Source organism: Esox lucius, chromosome 16 (genome assembly GCF_011004845.1).
Source record: "Esox lucius isolate fEsoLuc1 chromosome 16, fEsoLuc1.pri, whole genome shotgun sequence".
In the NCBI taxonomy this organism is placed as follows: Eukaryota; Metazoa; Chordata; class Actinopteri; order Esociformes; family Esocidae; genus Esox; species Esox lucius.
Window position 1 is genome coordinate 3,355,466 of NC_047584.1, and position 18,632 is coordinate 3,374,097.

The following is an 18,632-nucleotide window of genomic DNA, read 5'->3' on the forward strand; positions in this document are numbered from 1 at the left end:
TGTTCTGCTGGGAAACCTTGGGTTCTGCCATTCATGTGGATGTTACTTTGACACGTATTGCCCCCTGCCACAAAGCAAAAATGGTTCAGGAATGGTTTGAGGAACACAATAACGAGTTCAAGGTGTTGACTTGGCCTCCGAATTCCTCAGATCTCAATCCAATCGAGCATCTGTGGGATGTGCTAGACAAACAGATTTGATCCATGGAAGCCCCACCTCACAACTTACAGGACTTAAAAGATCTGCTGCTAACGTCTTGGTGCCAGATACCACAGCACACCTTCAGAGGTCTAGTGGAGTCCATGCCTTGATCGGGCAGGGCTGTTTTTCAAATTAAGAGCTCAACACCCAGGTCAGGAGAGGAACTAACTAATGAGTGAGTCAATCACATTTAAGGTAAGAGCAAAAACCCGCAGGGACTCATCATACCACAAAATTAGTTTGACACCTGCGCGCTAGGTTATAACTTAGACGTTGAGTACAAGCAACAAATAAATGTATTAATTTCTGTAGGCATCTAAATCAGTTACCTGTAATGTGGGTACATGCATTACTCTGGTGAACGGAGATTCAAACATCATGGAGATACATGAGCAGATGGTCACTACAATCATCACCCAGTCCAGATAGGTGACCAGCCCCAGGAGATCACTGAGAAGAGAAAACATGCACACACATTCGTTAGTTCTGAAGAGACAACATGAAGAGGGTTCTGTATTAGAACCGTCTCTGCAGTGCAAGTTGTAAAGTGGGCCATACTACTTGTGCATTAGTTCCACTGAAATATGCTGTTTTATGAAACGGCACGTTGAGTGGTGTCGTCTAAGGACTTTTACTGTGCATGTATTTGTGTGTGTATGTGCGCATAGTTTGTGGTTGTGCAAAATATCTGTATGTGAATGCTTATGTGTTCAATGTGTGTAGTTGTGTGTGTGTATGTATTTGACTGCATTGCAGCCCTAAAGCTCCTTTCCAGTTAGATTTCTATGTAAGTCCCCTGAGACCTGGATAGACCCTAAACAAAATTAATTTCTCTCTTCATTTCATAATCAGAGTTGTTGCAGTGGCAAAACTCCAGGCTGTTTGTATATGTCAAAAACCTACTTTACGGCTTCGGAGTTTGTATCCCTTATAAAGGAATGTTACTGTTCTTAAATAAATTACGCAAGAAAAGACTAGAAGCAACCTGATTAATCATTGCTTAACAAGTCAACAAGTCAGTGGGAGTCAAATACTTACTAAAGCTGGTGGTATTTTGAGTTCACGGCCCCAGTTATAGGATCTGTTTTGGACCTGGACAAAAATGGATAAACAAATAGACAGATGTGTTAAGGTACACAGTATTCGCCAAATTGACTCACATATTATCCTTTTCACAAGTTGCTAAAAAAGAAATTTTCTGTATTCTACTTGTTAAGCTGTTTATTCATGTTGTATGTTTGGGTGGTATATTCCAGCACAGAATAAAAAGTAACTAACATGGTAATAAAGTGCCTTCAGCCATTATAGTACATAAAGAAGTGTGTGGGGGGGGGGGGTTGTGGTAGAGAACTGTTCTTGTGCTCCTGTGATTTTGTGAGCACCCCTCCTTTTCTCTATTGTTTTCAGGCAAGTCTCACATGCAGGTTCACCTGATTGTTTTAAACAATTTACAAGTTTCTGTCCAGGATCTTAAGTGAAAGAAATTGGTGACATACTGTAGCACAGTTAGCCCCCAAAAAAAGTTAATGGGGCTTGATTTTATGCTTTAAAAGTAAGTTTAATCCGGTTCTTTAGTACAGCAAACTGAACTATATGTTTTTAAAGTATAAAACGTTTTTGAAAGCTGAAATCCATGCTTGTGTAAATCTGGTTGGTATGGTTACGCCAGTCGCTGTTTGGTAAAATACCTTCTCTTAAATCTTTTCATATTTTAATTGGTAAAAGGTATAGGTACATATGAGTACATCTACGTCCGTGTATCTGTTTTGGAAAGTATATTCCATTTGAGCTGTTTTTGAAAAATCCTGTTCTAATGGTTACTGCAGTATCTTCAGTTTGGTTAGAGGTATTTTTGTAATTTTTTCAGATTTTAATAGCTGCGAAGTAGAGGAACATACTGTTTGTCTATCTTGCTGGGAAAGTGGGTTAATAGGCTGCTGTTTGAAAAATATTGCATAAAACCATGTTGTTATGGTTAATGCGTTTGGTAAGAGATCATTTCATGATGTTTTCTGATTTGAATAGGTGAGAAGTACAGGTACATTTATGTAAATGCATGTTTGGGAGAATCCTGTTGCTTACTCTGGTTGAACTAGCTTGAGTTTGATAAGAAATATTTTCAAAATTCTTTCTGATTTAAATAGCTGAGAAGTATATCTACATTTCATTTCCTCCATGTTGGTGGGTCTCATTCAGAAGTTTTAGGAAGCTTTGCGAAGTTGGAAAATATCCTGTTGCTATGGTTACTACGGTTGAAGTAGCTTGAGTTATTTTTAGAGATATTCATGGTTTTTTTCTGATTTAAATATTTTTTCTTTTTCCCCCTCAAAGATTTCAGTTTGTTTTTCAATTGAATTGTTCACGTTATAGGTCACATTAAAGGTGGAAAACGTTCTGACATGATTCATCTTTGTTTAATTCCTTTACATCACAAGAACCTGGCATTTTAACAGGGGTGTGTAAGTAATAAATGCAGGGTATATTTTGTCAGATTGGTGATTTATGACCCGGGTGGGTGTGGCTTCCAGATTGATGTGACAGGTAGGCGGGACATCCGGTTTGCAGGGTGGGACTTCTGTGGTGATGTATTGCCTTCATGTATGACGTGTGTTAGGGCAGAACGACTGCTGAGCACTCCCAGACAAGTGGGTGCTTATGTTTGATCTTTAACAAACAGGTGGTTTATGTTTGGTCTTTAACAAATGGGTCTTAGGGTTCCGGAATGTTAAATTCCCAGGCAATAAGAGTTATATCAGCGGCAAGATGTTTGGTGTTCAACAAAAGGGTGTCAGGGTCCAGCAATTCTATAAACCCCTGGCATGTTATGTTAAGTGGTGCAACAGATGTCATAGAACCAGTGGGTGGTAAACTACCATGATTTACAATGGTAGCATGGTGTTTTTCCACAAGCACGGAATTACGTGTGGGAAACTTGCTTTTTTGAGCAAGATATAAAGAAAGGGTCAGGACTTTTTGGAGATTTTGGAGAGTTTCTGCCCATTTTCTTTTTTAACAAGAAGTGGGTCTTAAGATCAGATCCACACAGCATAATTAATAATTCAGGTCAAACAATTTATTTTCTAAGAAACCAAAGGCTGATAATGGAATGAGGGTATCCCCCAACAAACAGGTGATATACATCTCAAGCTGTTGGTTGATCAACATTTGTAAGGAACCAAGGGGAGACCCACGGTCGGTCTCAAAAATCTCATAAACCCCCCACAAGGAAACTTTTTAAGGTATGTAAAACTAAATTCTTAACACAAAGAAATTATGAATGTTTTAAGATCTACTAAAAGCATGGTTATGTAGTTTTATTATTCCATGTTCAGCCAATTGCATGGTATAGCTATATAGATTTAAGGTCATTGTGTGTAACAACATGGCTGGTGCTTTTCTTGGGCCACATGAGGTTGTGAAGGCCCAAATGTGCTATTTTAATCATGTGTTGTTAACCAATAACATACATAATAACTAAGAGACATCACAATAAGGCTACCGCACCTTACCCCATTTTATTTCTATAGGTTTGAAAGGTCATTGTGTTACCTAAATCAGCATGGCTACAGGTATGTATTAACATGATATGTTTTTATGTTTGTATAGATCGGCAAATACCAGTTACTGCACTTCCGTTGTATATTGTTTGTTTTTTAAACAAGCTGGCTTACTTGTTGAAATGAGGTAACCATCTTGTCTATATCACAATATATCAACATTCAATAAAAATTTAGAACTGTGTCAGGGGGGTGGCTAACAATAGACCTATTATATTTAATTATCTGCACATTTTATACTTATAGGATGTTTAATAGATGATGATTTTTCAAGGGGATGCAACAGAAACAGTACCCCAGAGAAAAAGGGGGACAAAAAGAATTGCTTTGATTTCCTGTGTAAGTATAGTATATATGAGTGAGTGTGTGTGTGTGTGTGTTCGTATGCACGTTTTTAGACAATGTGGAAATGATCAATTAACTAAAAGTGAAACATTTCTTTACAGCAAATTCTTTGGAAGATCTCTATCGGCCTCCCCATCACCACCGTTAAGACGCGGAGACAGTCCCCAATTCGACAAGTGGCTATCGTGTACCCCTATGTACCTACACCACAAGGTGTAGGGGATAACAGCACAACAGATGAGACCAACGGTGTGCTGCCGCAAGTAAACCAGCTCAACAACACCATCGAAACAACAGCATCGTTCAATTAAGATTTGTTACAGCCACTAGACTCCAGTAAGAGAAAACCTTGATGATGATGGTGTTCATTTAAATCAATTGTATGATATTGTTTATGGACATGTGCGCAAGCATCAGTTTCTAAATGACCACATGATCAGAATCAAAGATGTTTGTAACAGGTTTGACTATATGGAATTCAATATTAATGGCTTTGAATATGAAGTAGATACACATTTACAAGGTTTGAGATATGAAGCTACAAAGGTGTCCACACTAGCACGAGAAATATGGATCGCTTAGGGACCAAATCAGGCTTTTAAGACACGAATTAGACACGAACAATAGGTCAGATCATTGACGTTTTCATCCATAAAGCTTGTTACATTTTTTATTATCAAAACGGATTATTTGTGCAAGTGTTTCAAATGTGATTTTATTGCCGTTTATTTTGTAAGGGTGTGTCATAATTTTTTTTTACATTTTGTTTACTATACTTGATACAAATCATGGAACCTAAAAAACCCAGTAAATTAGCTAGAGAATTGGCTAAAGCGATCGGTAACACCAACCCACCCCCGTCAATCTCTACACACATTCAGCAGACCGTGCCTAAAACAAGTGCAACAGATATGCCCACGGATATTATCCCTAGTATGAACAATGACAATCCCATAGTAGCGATTTTGCTATGATAAGACCACGCATCTCGTATCCGAATACGGAATGTCCTAAAAAAAAAAACTATCTTTGACCAGAAGACGTAGACTAAGAGAAATGGCTAGAGCGATCGGTAACAGCACCACATATCCGTCAACCTCTACACACACTCAGCAGACCGGGCCTAACTCAACAAGTCCAGTGGCTATATCCACAGATATTATGCCTAAAATCACCAAGGACAATCTCATAGATAATAGCAATAATACATTGATAAGGTGTCGCATGGTGCATCCAAATACATTAAACCTTAAAAAAGCTGATAGAAAATCCAGAATGTGTGAAGCTATAGAAAATCTTACTGATGATGTTAGAAAACCAGCCAGACATGGAACAACCAACAACATCTACACATAATCAACAGTCCACACCCCTAAAATCAAATATATTTTTACACAGCGATGTACACAATAATCCTCAGATACTCCCTGCACTGATTGCAATGTTAGAGTTAAACAACGTAATGCATTTGACAACTATGAATTACGTCAGTTGATAAATGGCACATACAGTTGGGAGAACAAGTATACAGGATTTTGCAGGTTATCATAGGTAATCTTCAACTGTGAGTGACGGAATCTAAAACAAAAATCCAGAAAATAACATTGTATGATTTGTAAGAAACAAATTAGCATTTTATTGCATGACATAAGTATTTGATACATCAGAAAAGCAGAACTTAATATTTGGTACAGAAACCTTGCAATTACAGAGATCATATGTTTCCTGTAGTTCTTGACCAGGTTTGCAAACACTGCAGCAGGGATTTTGGCCCACTGCTCCATACAGACCTTCTCCAGATCTTTCAGGTTTCGGGGCTGTCTCTGTGCAATATGGACTTTCAGCACCCTCCAAAGATTTTCTATTGGGTTCAGGTCTGGAGACTGGCTAGGCCACCTCTATGCTTCACGGTTGGGATGGTGTTCTAGGGGTTGTACTCATAAATTCTTCTTCCTCCAAACATGGCGAGTGGAGTTTAGACAAAAAAGTGAATTTTGTCTCATCAGACCACATGACCTTCTCCCATTTCTCCTCTGGATCATCCAGATGGTCATTGGCAAACTTCAGACGGGCCTGGACATGCACTGCCCTGAGCAGGGGGACTTTGAGTGCGCTGCAGGACTTTAATCCATGACGGCGTAGTGTGTTAAATTGTGGAGAGGTTGGAGTCTGTTTGATTGAGTGTGTGGACAGGTGTCTTTTATACAGGTAACAAGTTCAAACAGGTGCATGTAATACAGGTAATGAGTGGAGAACAGGAGGGCATCTTAAAGAAAAACAAACATGTCTGTGAGAGCCGGAATTCTTACTGGTTGGTAGGGGATCAAATTCTTATGTAATGCAATAAAATGCAAATTAATTATTTAAAAATCATACAATGTGATTTTCTGGATTTATGTTTTAGATTCTGTCTCTCACAGTTGAAGAGTAACTATGATAAAAATTACAGACTTCTACATGCTTTGTAAGTGGGAAAACCTGCAAAATCGGCAATGTATCAATGTAATGTTCAATACATATGGCAGTGTGAGTGGAATCAGCTTAAAAACACATCCGCAGATGTCAAAGCTTTCTTGAAGACCTTTGATGCACCAGAGCGCCTTGACCCTTGGGATGCTCTTTTTGGCGGTCGTACCAACGCAATTAATTTGAAGTTTATGGCTCGAGAAGGGGAGACTATTCAGTCTGTAGTCTTAACCCATTCTGCAACAAGACAAAGACTTATCCGATTGGGCATCCAGACATAATCTTTCGAGATTTCGCACAGGGTCGGTGTTAAACTGTTCTTTCCCTTGTACAGATTATGTGCAGAGTCTGGAAACCAGGTAACTGATTGTTCACATACTGATTCAGAAAGATCTTTAACTGGTACATGGGTTTCTTTTGTGCTGGTTAAGGGCTGTTGAGAAGGGTCATTGCATTGTGAAAATATTCGAAGTCTGGGATACATTTATTGCAGATTACATGAGAACATTCCTGAAGCACAAGCAAGAGGCTATATCCGTGAATATCATGAAAAGGAGGGTGTGTAGCTTGACAAGGAAAACATTGTTGTAAACAGTGCTAGGTGATCTTTGGCTAAATTGGCAATGAATAGTCTTTGGGGTAAGATGGGTGAGCGGGCTAACCTTTTGAACCCAATGATCATTACAAATCCGGAGGAGTTTAGCCACTACCTTTTTTCCAGTGAAATAGAAGTTCTTTCTCTTTCATCTCAGACACAGTTGCCATGGTACAGTGGCGTTACACAAAACAGACACCAATCAAACCACGTAACGGCAAAATTGTTATTGCCGCATTCACAACCGCTTATGCTAGACTCGAGTTGTATTCACACTTGGAGAAGTTGGATAGACGTGTACTCTATACAGACACTGATTCAGTGATCTTTGTCACACCCTACGGGGATTGGGTACCCCCACTGGGGCCATTCTTGGGTGACTTGACCGATGGGTCACCAGACAGCATCGCTCAATTTGTTAGTGATGGGCCAAAGACATATGCTTACAAAACCATTAAAGGTCTGACCTGTCTCAAAGCAAAAGGCATTACACTCAACAGCTACAACACAATCATTGTTAACTTGGAGACGCTAACATAACTGGTTGATAACTAAGTACAGGGCGAGGGTGGTTATGATGATCACATTCTTGCTAATGCAGACACAATTGCAAGAGATAAAAGAACATTCACATTGAAAAACAGAGTAGGGTCTAAGCTTTTCAGAGTTGTGTACAACAAGCGTGTACTACTCCTATTTGTTTTTCTTTTTTTTCTATTTCTTTTCTATGTCTTCAACAACCATGACACAAACTTACACGATTCACAAGATTGAGGATGTTGTGTACAATTAAACATTTGCTTATCATGCTACAAACCTTGAGACTAGCGTATAATTTTCTCGTAAATCATCAATATAAAAAGTGTCATTATCTTGTCATTTACTAGAGAAAGAACACACAATGTTGTCCACACATGGTTGAAAACATGTCCTGTACTTGTTTTGAACTGTATTCCACATTCTCACAGGTTTGCAGAAAGGCACTAATTGACTTGGGAAAATATGTAAAATCTGGGGGGTTTCCAAAACTGTAATAAAACCTTCCAATGCCATTGTCTGTTATGTAAATAGCCAGCCAGTGCTCCCCGGGGTGATTGTTCGGGTGTGTATTAACAATCATCATTGATGCAACATCTCGGACTGGTCCACTAGGTACAATGGATATAAAAGGCCTACACACCCCTAAAATCCCAGGATTTTGTGATGTAAAAGAATGAGACAAATATAAATCATGTCAGAACATTTTACACTTGTGACCTATAATGTGAACAATTCAATTGAAAACTAAAATAAATCTTCAAGGGGGAAAAATGTAATAGAAAAACCTTACAATAACCTGGTTGTATAAGTGTGCACACCCTCTTATAACTGGGGATGTGGCTGTTTTCAGAATCAACCAATCACATTCAAACTCATGTTAAGTAGAAGTCATTACACACCTGCCATAATTTAAAGTGACAGATTGATCACACATAAAGTTCAGCTTTTCTAGTAGGGTTTTCCTGACATTTTCTTAGTTGCATCTCAGAGCAAAAGCCATGGTCCGCAGAGAACTTCCAAAGCATCAGAGGGATCTCATTGTTAAAATATATCAGTCAGGAGAAGGGTACAAAATAATTTCCAAAGCATTAGATATACCATGGAACACAGGGAAGACAGTCATCATCAAGTGGAGAAAATATGGCACAACAGAGACATTACCAAGAACTTGATGTCCCTCCAAAATTGATTAAAAGATGAGGAGAAAACTGATCAGGGAGGCTTCCAAGAGGCCTAGAGCAACATTAAAGGAACTGCAGGAATTTATGGCAATTACTGGCTATGTGCTACATCTCCTCTATTCTTCGTATGAATGGGCTATGGGGTATGGTGGCAAGACGGAAGCCTTTTCTTACAAAGAAAAACATCCAAGCCTGGCTGAAGTTTGCAAAAACAAACATCAAGTCCCTCAAAAGAACATGTGAAATGGTCTGATGTTATGGTCTGATGAAACCAAGTTTGAACTTTTTGACCATTATTCCAAAAGGTATGTTTGGAGCAAAAACAACACTGCACATCACCCAAAGAACACCATACCCACAGTGAAGCATGGTGGTGGCAGCATAATGCTTTGGGGCTGTTTTTCTTTAGCTGGAGGAAATTAGTGGAGGAAATTATGAACAGTTCCAAATACCAGGCAATTTTGACACAAAACCTTCAGGCCATTAGAAAGCTGAAGAGGAAGTTCACCTTTCAGCACAACAACGAGATAAAGCACACATCTAATTCCACAAAAGCAAGGCTTCACCAGAAGAAGATTAACATTTTGGAATGGCCCAGCCAGAGCCCAGACCTGAATCCAATTGAATATATGTGGGGTGATCTGAAGAGGGTTGTGCACAGGAGATGTCCTCACAATCTGACAGATTTGGAGAGCTTTTGCAAAGAAGAGCGGGCAGATATTGCCACGTCAAGATGTGCCATGCTAACAGACTCCTATCTAAAAAGACTGAATGCTGTAATAAAATCAAAAGGTGCTTCAACAAAGTTTTTGTTTAAGGGTGTGCACACTTATACAACCAGGTTATTGTGAGTTTATTTTTATTTTAAAAAATTCTCATAGATTTCACTTTGTTTTTCAATTGAATTGTTGACATTATAGGTCATGTTGAGGGTGGAAAAAGTTCAATCCGCCATGTTCTGTATTGTGTAGCTAAGTTTACTCAGGCAATACTGAATGACCATCACCGGTGTCTGCGTGATTTAAATACACAGACCACACCAATCATCCCATAAAACATGAAAGGTTAACAACCACCAGGTGTATGACATCTGTTGTACCACTAGTCAGAACATAAAATCCCAGGGGATTTATAGAATTGCTGGACCCTGGCACCCTTTTGTTGAACACCCAACATCTTGCCATTGATATACCACTTATTGCCTAGGAATTTAACATTCCGGAAGACCCATTTGTTAAATATCAAACATAAACCATCTGTTATAAGTCACCAGACATGCATACGTCACTCCAGAAGTTCTGCCCTAACACACGTCATACAGGAAGTCCATATGTCACCCCGAAGTCCCACCCTGCAAACCGGATGTCCTGCCCACCTGTCACATCAATCTGGAAACCCCGCCCACCAGTTGATGTTTGAACAGATCAATAAACTGACAGCCTGCATGGATGGAAGGCTCATGGCAGTTATAGAAAAGAAGGGTGGCAATATTGGTCCCTGAATAAGGCCAGAAATGTTATTTAATTTTCATTTTGTTACTCATTTGTTGCACTTACTCTAAAAATTGAGAATAAACAAGTGAGTTGGAGAAATTATGTTTGTAATTTAGTTGCCTAATAATTCTCCACATTAATTGTTGGCTAATAATTGTGTAGACTTATGTATTCCCCTGAGAAAGATCAAAACTCATTTTTACTTTGTTAAACATTTAGTTTGAGGTTCAATTATATTTTGGATTGACTGAGAGCATTGTGTTTGTTCAATAATAAAATAAATCTTGAGGAATACAATTTGCCTAATAATTGTGCACGCAGTGTAGGTAAAAAGTAGAGGTACATTTAGCTTAAGCCGTGTTTGTGTTTATGGTTCAGAAAGTACTTTCCATTGGAACTGTTTTTAAAAAGTAGGAAAAAATCCTGTTGTCACTGTTTCTCCGGTTGAAGTATCTTGAGTTTGGTAAGAGATATTTTCAGATTATTTTCAGATTTTATTTGCTGAGAGGTACAAATCTACTTTTAGGTTCCTCCATATTGGTGTGCCTGATTCCGAAAGTACTTTCCAATGGAGCTGTTTTAGAAAAGTTGGAAAAAATCCTGTTGCTATGGTTACTCAGGTTGCATGACTCGAGTTTGGTAAGAGATATTTTCAAAATTCTATTTGATTTAAATAGCTGAGAAGTATGTCAATATTTAAATTCCTCCATGTTGATGTTTCTGATTGAGAAAGTACTTTCTATTTGAGCTGTTTTTGAAAAGTACGAAAAACCCCTGTTGTCATGTTTGCACTGGTTGAAGTAGCTCGAGTTTGGCAAGAGATATTTTCAAAATTCTTTCTGATCAAAATAGCTGAGAAGTATATCTACATTTTATTTCCTCCATGTTGGTATGTCTGATTCAGAGATTACTTTCCATTGGAGCTGTTTTTGAAAACTTGTTGCTATGGTTACTCCGATTGCAGTGTCTCAAGTTTGCTAAGAAATATTTGAGAAGTAGTGGAACATATGAAACACAAACTTTTTGTCCATCATGCTGGGAAAGTGGGCTAAACGGCAGCCATTTGGGAAATATTTCTATAAAACGCATTGCTATGGTTACTGCAGTTGCAGTATCTCAAGTTCAGTAAAATATATTTTCATATTTTTTTCTGATTCAAATGGCTGAAAAATAGACGAAGATATGAAACACTTTACATTTTGTCTCTCATATGCAAATTGGTCCAAATTGCGAAATTAATTTGTTAAATCGCTGTAACTAAATAAATTGTTTTAAATGTTCACATTAAAATAGCCGACTTTGTGAGAATGATCACAATGATAATTTTTTCTCTCTAAATCGCTCGGAAAAGTGTTAAAGTAGGTTGTTTGCGACAACTGTATCTTTTTAAAAAGTCTATTGAATGTTGAAGTTTAAACAATGGAAACTTCAGAATTCTGAAGAAATCCCATTCAAGTCAATGAAGTTTTAAAAGTTTAATAAAAGTTTAATATTTTAAAAATGTTTATACAAGTTTAAAATAATTTATACAAGCAACTTAATCCAGACCAGTCCACACGTTTTAAAATTTGAACAAAGTTTCTACCTTAAACGGTGTAGGTGGAATAGTGTTCTAAATAATAATAATAATAAGTTGTATGTCTAAGAACTAACCTGGGGCTTTTGCTGCGCAAGCCCCAGTAATAAAAAGTATGTTGAAGAACTAACCTGGGGCGTTTGCTGCGCAAGCCCCAGAAATAAAAGTATGTTGAAGAACTAACCTGGGGTGTTTGCTGCAAGAGGTCCAGTAATTTACATTCTAAGACATTGTGAGGCATTTACAGCCTGCTTACAGTCTACAAAACTACTGATTTTGACTGACCTGCCATGAGATTTAGCAGCCACATGAATCACCAGCCATGGCACACCATGATCTTGACTTACGCATTGAATCGTGCCCGAACTACCGTCCTGCAGAAGTTTCTGAAGCGGTGCTCTCTGCCCACGATGAAGAGAGGTTTGTCAAAGTAAGGATGATTCTCCCTAAGTTCCTCTTCCTGGACCTTCCTGCTCAAACACAACACAGACGCACAAACAAATCCATTATACACTTTCAAGTACACACAAACGTGAACAAGTGAACACATGACAGTTTAATGCTGTCCTTAAAGTAGGATAATTTGTCAACCAATAATGAAGCAAACTTTGAAAGGTTCAAGGATGGGCTCAAAGGACTTAAGTTGCTGACAGTGGAAAAACTTGTTATCATTTTTAAGGGTTGCAGATTGATGATCCACTGCAAAGTGGTGAGCAGTCAGTTCCTTGGTGGGCATAACACTGTGTGTGTGTGTTTGTGTGTGTGCACCGCTTCATCTCAGCCTGCTCCTTCTTCTCCTGGATCATCTTGATCTCGCTGTCTTCCCTCTGGGCATTGCGATAACGCACCGTGCTAGAATGCTGAATGGCAGAGGAATCAACAGTCAAAGCGTGTGTTTTCCAGAAAATGCTACTTCGAGCATTACAAATACATTCTGTTTCTCTATTTCTTGTGGTGCTAACCCAACCACCTGATTTGGAATCCGATTTAGAACTGTGCCGATAAAGTAATATTGAGCGGAGCAATGTTGAATGGAATGGATGGATGTAGGAAGATGATGTTCTTACCGGGTGCCAGTGTGATCTCTGCTCTGACTGTTGGTAGTTGGCCAGCACCAAGCAGCATGCAATATTTATAGATGGTGACAAAACAATAGTATGTAGAACCATGCTGTGACAAAGATGCCAATCACATGCAAGTCGCCCAAAACAGCACAGTAATTTATAGAGACAGGATATGATATGGGAAGGCTTTTAGTATCAGCAGCTTTTTTTAAACCAATATTTATGCGAGAGTTTTTGCTGAAAGGAGTGAGTCGGGTTGGAACCCATACTGCAGCAGAACTTTAGTGATAGGTCTCTGCCCATTGGCCATTTCAATTAGAAGCCTGTTGAAGGACCATCAGTTGCCAGTTATTGTATTATAAGTTGGGAGCTTTTTATGCCTTTTGGAACAGTCATGATTTTTAAATTACAAAATAGTATTGCTTAAGAGTAAGGAATAAACCAAGATCTCAATATTTGTAGCTCAAATTGGCTCACATTGGTGCCCACCGCTAAAAAATTATCAGGTCTTACTGGTGCTCTCCAAACTTCTGGTCCAGGGCAGCTTTCCTTGAGGATGGTGTGTGGAAATGAAGATGTACTGTACATTTTATACAAATGTAATATACAACTACCTCTATGCCAAAAAGAGTGTATGTGTGTGTGTGTGTTTCTTACATCCTGTGTAAGTGTTTCCAGGGACTTTCCTCTGCTGATTCGCTGACTGGTGGAGCCATGTCTCAGAGACCTGAAGAGAATGCACAAGGTCAAAGGTCAATAGCTTTGAAATATACCATTTAGTGATGTATGAATGTTTGCGTGTGTGAGTGTGTGTGTCTGTGTATGTTAGTGTGCGACTTCCTGAACCTATGTTTGCCAGACCTGCGTTCTTGGCGTATATGGTGTTGGACACTGAGGATAGACCGCTCTTTCAGTGGTTGGCCCTCAAAGGATCCACTCAGCATACGCTGTCTGGTGCAAGCCCTGAAACACAGAGCGTGAGACAGACACTGTGCAGTACCAAGAAAAAAACACTGCCAGAATAGAGCCTCAAAGAAGGAACATTGAAAAACATTAAAACTAGACACCATGCAGTTTTAGTGATGGGGAGATCTGCATTGAGTGAAAGGGTTATTAGCTTCTACATGTGTTGTTTGTGCTTCAACAAGATACTTCAACACAAAGTGCAAAATAATCAAGAAGATCCAAAAATATGGACCAATAAAGCCAGTTAATAAAAATCTCTGTATTGCTGCCATCCTGGAAATGTCCATCTTGTGTCACTGACATCTACCATTTAGGTAGATGTCAATGACATTCAGCTAAATGAATAAAAGACTACCAAAAACATCCCTCTCTCAAGTTGTCTATCACTGTAATTTTCTCTCTCTTTAATGGTGCTTTTCCACTGCATGGTACCGACTCGACTCTATTCGCCTCGCCTCTACTTGCTTTGGGAGCTTTTCTACTGCATGGTACCGGCTCAACTCTATTTGCCTCGACTCGCCTTTTCTGCCTTTACATTGGGCAAAATTTAGGATAGTACCTGCTCCGACGAGGTGTTGACGTGAAAACATGGAAGACATCTGATTGGACAAGAGTGACTCAAAGTGTGCAGCAAAAACAAGCTGTTCAACTGTTAGCTGTCCAGTGTCAGGAAATGGTTTTATGAGATGAGAACAGCAAGTCTTTGCGGGTCTGTCCCAGGAGTCCTTGCATTGAAACGGGTTAATTTAAGTGCCAGTGCATAGGACCAGACTCATAATTTAAGCGATCGTATTTTCCCAAAACTCCTCTCGGTTTGGAACAATGATACTGGCGTTGAAATCAACTTGTTTTTGTAGTCTACAGAAACGTGCTGTCTCAATGCGAGTTGTCTAATAGTTGTTTTTCTTGCAAGTAGGCCTATGGCAACTATTCTATCAGGAGATCAGTTTCCCATTCCCTCATTATTTCAAGATAACTAAACAATGGTTTTACACGTGTATAATTTAAATGGCTTAATAATTGCCCTAATAGTGAAGATGGGGTCAAGTCTAAGCCCTTAAAATTACTCAAAGAAGTTCCTCAGGGTTCAACAATTAGCCCGCTATTGTTTTCACTCTATATAAATAATATTGGTGATTATATCAGACATTTTCATAAAAAAATTTATGCAGATTGAATAGTGATGTACTTTGTTGCTCTTTCAGCTGACCAAGAATTAAGGGTCTGATTAGGGTCTGAGTCTGATTTTAAGATTCTACAGAGAACTCTTTTACCACGTTTTAAATGCTAAGTTATATATTTTTTCTAGGTCCAAACTGTTAGAAACACATTTGTACTTACTAGATTGGATGGTAGTAAAATCAAACAGGTCTCTGCATGTAAATACTTAGGGGGATGGTTAGATGATAGGCTTTCTTTTAAAAAACATGTTACTGAACTGGGAACAAAGTAAACATTTTAAATAGGGTTCCATTTTAGAAACATGTCAGAACTTTTGTCACTTTGTATTGTGACCTATAATGTACATGTAAACATATCTACATAAGGCACAGCCTTAAAAGACATCCAGGTCACAATCTGTTCTCCCTGTCAAAATAAAGTTTAACTTAAAAAATATGTAATTATAATAGAATAATGATTTATCAGTATATGTAATTACAAAACATCCGGTAGGATATTATTCCAAGTGTGTCATTACACATTATTTTTGTCACAAAAGTTTGGAAACACCAACTTATTCAACATTCTTTTTAAATGTTTACAATTTTCTACAATTGTGGGATAATAGTGGAGACATCAAAACTATGAAATAACACATATGGAATCATGTAGCAACCAAAAATGTGTTAAATAATTCAAAATATATATTGACTGCTGCCCCCGCGACCTGGCCCCGGATGAAGCGGAAGAAGATGATGATATTTTTTATTCTTCAAAGTAGCCACCCTTTGCCTTGATGACAGCTTTGCATTCTCTCAACCAGTTTGAGAGAATGCAGACCTAGCTGGAATGCTATTTCAACAGTCTTGAAGGAGTTCCCACATATGCTGAGCAATTGTTGGCTGCTTTTACTTCATTCTGTGGTCCAACTCATCCCAAATAATCTCAAATGAGTTGAGTTCGGGTGATTGTGCACGTGCAGGCCAGGTCATCTGATGCAGCACCATCACTTTCATTGGTGAAATAGCCCTTACAAAATCAGGAGGTGTGTTTTGGGTCACTGTCCTGTTGAAAAACAAATGAATGTCCCACTAAGCACAAACAAAATGGGTTGATCACTGCATAATGCATTGATTGCCATGCTGGTTGAGTGTGCCTTGAATTCTAAATAAATAACCAACAGTGTAAACAGCAAAACAAAATCACACCTCCTCCTCCATGCTTCACGGTGGGAACCACATATCATACATTCACCCACTGTATGTCCCACAAAGACACTGTGGGTGGAACCCAAAATTTCAAATTTGGAATTATCAGACCAAAGGACAGATTTCCACTAGTCTAATGTACATTTATCATGTTTCTTGGACCAAGCAATTCGCTTCTACTTATTGCTGTCCTTCAGTAGTAGTTTTTGTTTGCAGCAATTTGATCATGAAGGCTGGCATCAAGCAGAAACCTTTGAACAATTGACATATACCATTTATTTGGGCTGCAATCTGAGGTAAAGTTAAATACAGATTTCTGAGGCTGGTAACTCTAATGATCTTATCCTCTGCAACAGAAGTAACTCTGGGTCTTCCTATCCTGTGGCAGTCCTCATGAAAGCCAGTTTCATCATTCAAAGTTCTTGACCTTTCTCGGATTGACTGACCTTTATGTCTTAAAATAATTGATGCACAGTCATTTATTTTTGCTTCTTTGAGCTGTTCTTGCCATAATATAGACTACTACAGTACAGACATAATGGTCTTCGGTATACCAACCTTACCTTGTCAACATTAACTTATTGGCTCAAATGCATAAAGAAGCAAAGAAATAACACAAGTTAACTAATAACAAGACACAATTGTTAATTGAAATACACTGCAGGTGACAACCTCATGAAGCTGATGAGAGAATGCAAAGAGTGTGCCAAACTGTCATCATGGCAAAGAGTGGTTATTTTGAAGAATCTACAATATGGAATGTATTTGGATCTTTTGAACAATTGTTTTGTTGCTACATGACTCCATAGGTGTGATTTCATACTTTTAATGTCTTCACTATTATTACACTGTGGAAAATTCACACAAAAAAAAATCCCCTTGAAAGAGTAGGTATGTTCAAACTTTTGACTGGCACTGTATGTGGTATACTAAGGCCAGGGGGAGAGGGAATAGTCTTTACTAAAGCATGTTATTCATCTTCAAAGAAAAAATTAATATGCCAGGTTTAACATTTTCAGGTTACTTTTTTAACAATTTAGAACATTGGGTGGTCGGCTTAGCACTGTAGGTGGTGAGTGTTCCATAAATATTTGGCAGGTAATGAGTTAAATGAGAAAATACTATTTGGTTCATAAGAATTTCATGAGTTGCCAAAAATAGTAACGTCTTTGAGAAAAATATATATATTTTTTAATTATTTAAATTTTCTTTGAACAATAACCTAAACTAAAGGTTCAAAGTGAGCTTTTCCCAAGGTTGTATTTTTCATAATTTTTATCAAGGGTGTCAATTATCAGGGAAGGCACTTAACAGTCACCCTATTACAGGGCCCAAAATAGTCTTGGCACAATGGGCAAATTAGAGTCCAGGAAACAAAAATGACACAGCTATTTGAACCATAACCAAAATCTCAGGCTTACCAGAATTCAAAGACAAAGCAAAAACAATTTCCAGGAGGTAGGTTTGAAAGCCTCTAGCATATGCAAAAGACTATACTAGCATAACAATAGAGGCTTGGACTGCAAGGTGCAAGTATCTTAGCCTTAAAAACAGTATGGCCAAGTTACAGATTAAAAGGCAAAAATGTTACTGCAGACTTCAGGAAAAAGGTGGATAGAAAGTTTAACATATACCAGAGTGATGTCATTTAGAAAGTTTGGATAGAAAAGAAGAAACTGCCCAAGATTAACAGCATGTCACCTCATCTCTGAAATATTATGGAGTGGTTGTTATGGACATGGACATGTATAGATGCCACTGGTACAGGCTCACTTGTCTTACTTGATGATGTAACTACAGTACTGATGGCAGCAGCAGCATGAATTCTGTAGTTGCCTCCGGACTCATTGGACAGTGCTTTATCATGCAGGAAGATAATGACCCCAAAACATACTGCCATTTCTTCAGGGCTAAAATTTTCTGGATTTACCAAGTCAATATTTTAAATGTAATTCCAATTGAACATGCCTTTCATTTGTTGAACAAGAAGTCCTCAAAAAAAATAACTAAAGATGGATTCAGTGCAAGCCTGACAAAGCATCACCGCTGGTCGGGTCAATGGGTGGCAGAGTCACAGGATTTGCAACGAAACAGAGAAATAAATGCTTGATTTGGACATTATCTTATTACAGTCCCAATGCTTTCGGAACACTGAAATAAGGACTGTAATTTCTACACCGTTCACTGTTTAATTTCCATGCATGGGTTTGTGTGTGCTTGCATGAGTCTGTCCCATCTCTAGTTTCTCCCAAGACACAAGACAGACAGCACTTTAGAAA

General features: G+C 38.4%; 1 protein-coding gene across 7 annotated transcripts in view; it reads right to left on the minus strand.

Moving 5' to 3' along the window:
- Nucleotides 1-18,632, minus strand: part of nalcn (sodium leak channel, non-selective) — a 279,305-nt gene that overhangs the window by 42,864 nt on the left and 217,809 nt on the right. For 5 of the 7 annotated variants that reach the window (XM_034286758.1, XM_034286757.1, XM_034286756.1 and 2 more), the window contains 7 exons: nt 13,880-13,981; nt 13,676-13,745; nt 13,022-13,048; nt 12,723-12,814; nt 12,302-12,424; nt 1,240-1,293; nt 531-651 (listed from right to left, as the gene is read on the minus strand). In XM_034286758.1, the coding sequence (XP_034142649.1) occupies nt 531-651; nt 1,240-1,293; nt 12,302-12,424; nt 12,723-12,814; nt 13,022-13,048; nt 13,676-13,745; nt 13,880-13,981 (589 nt within the window). The remainder of the gene's footprint in view (nt 1-530; nt 652-1,239; nt 1,294-12,301; nt 12,425-12,722; nt 12,815-13,021; nt 13,049-13,675; nt 13,746-13,879; nt 13,982-18,632) is intronic. The other 2 variants (XM_020055017.3, XM_020055016.3) reach the window with 1 other exon arrangement.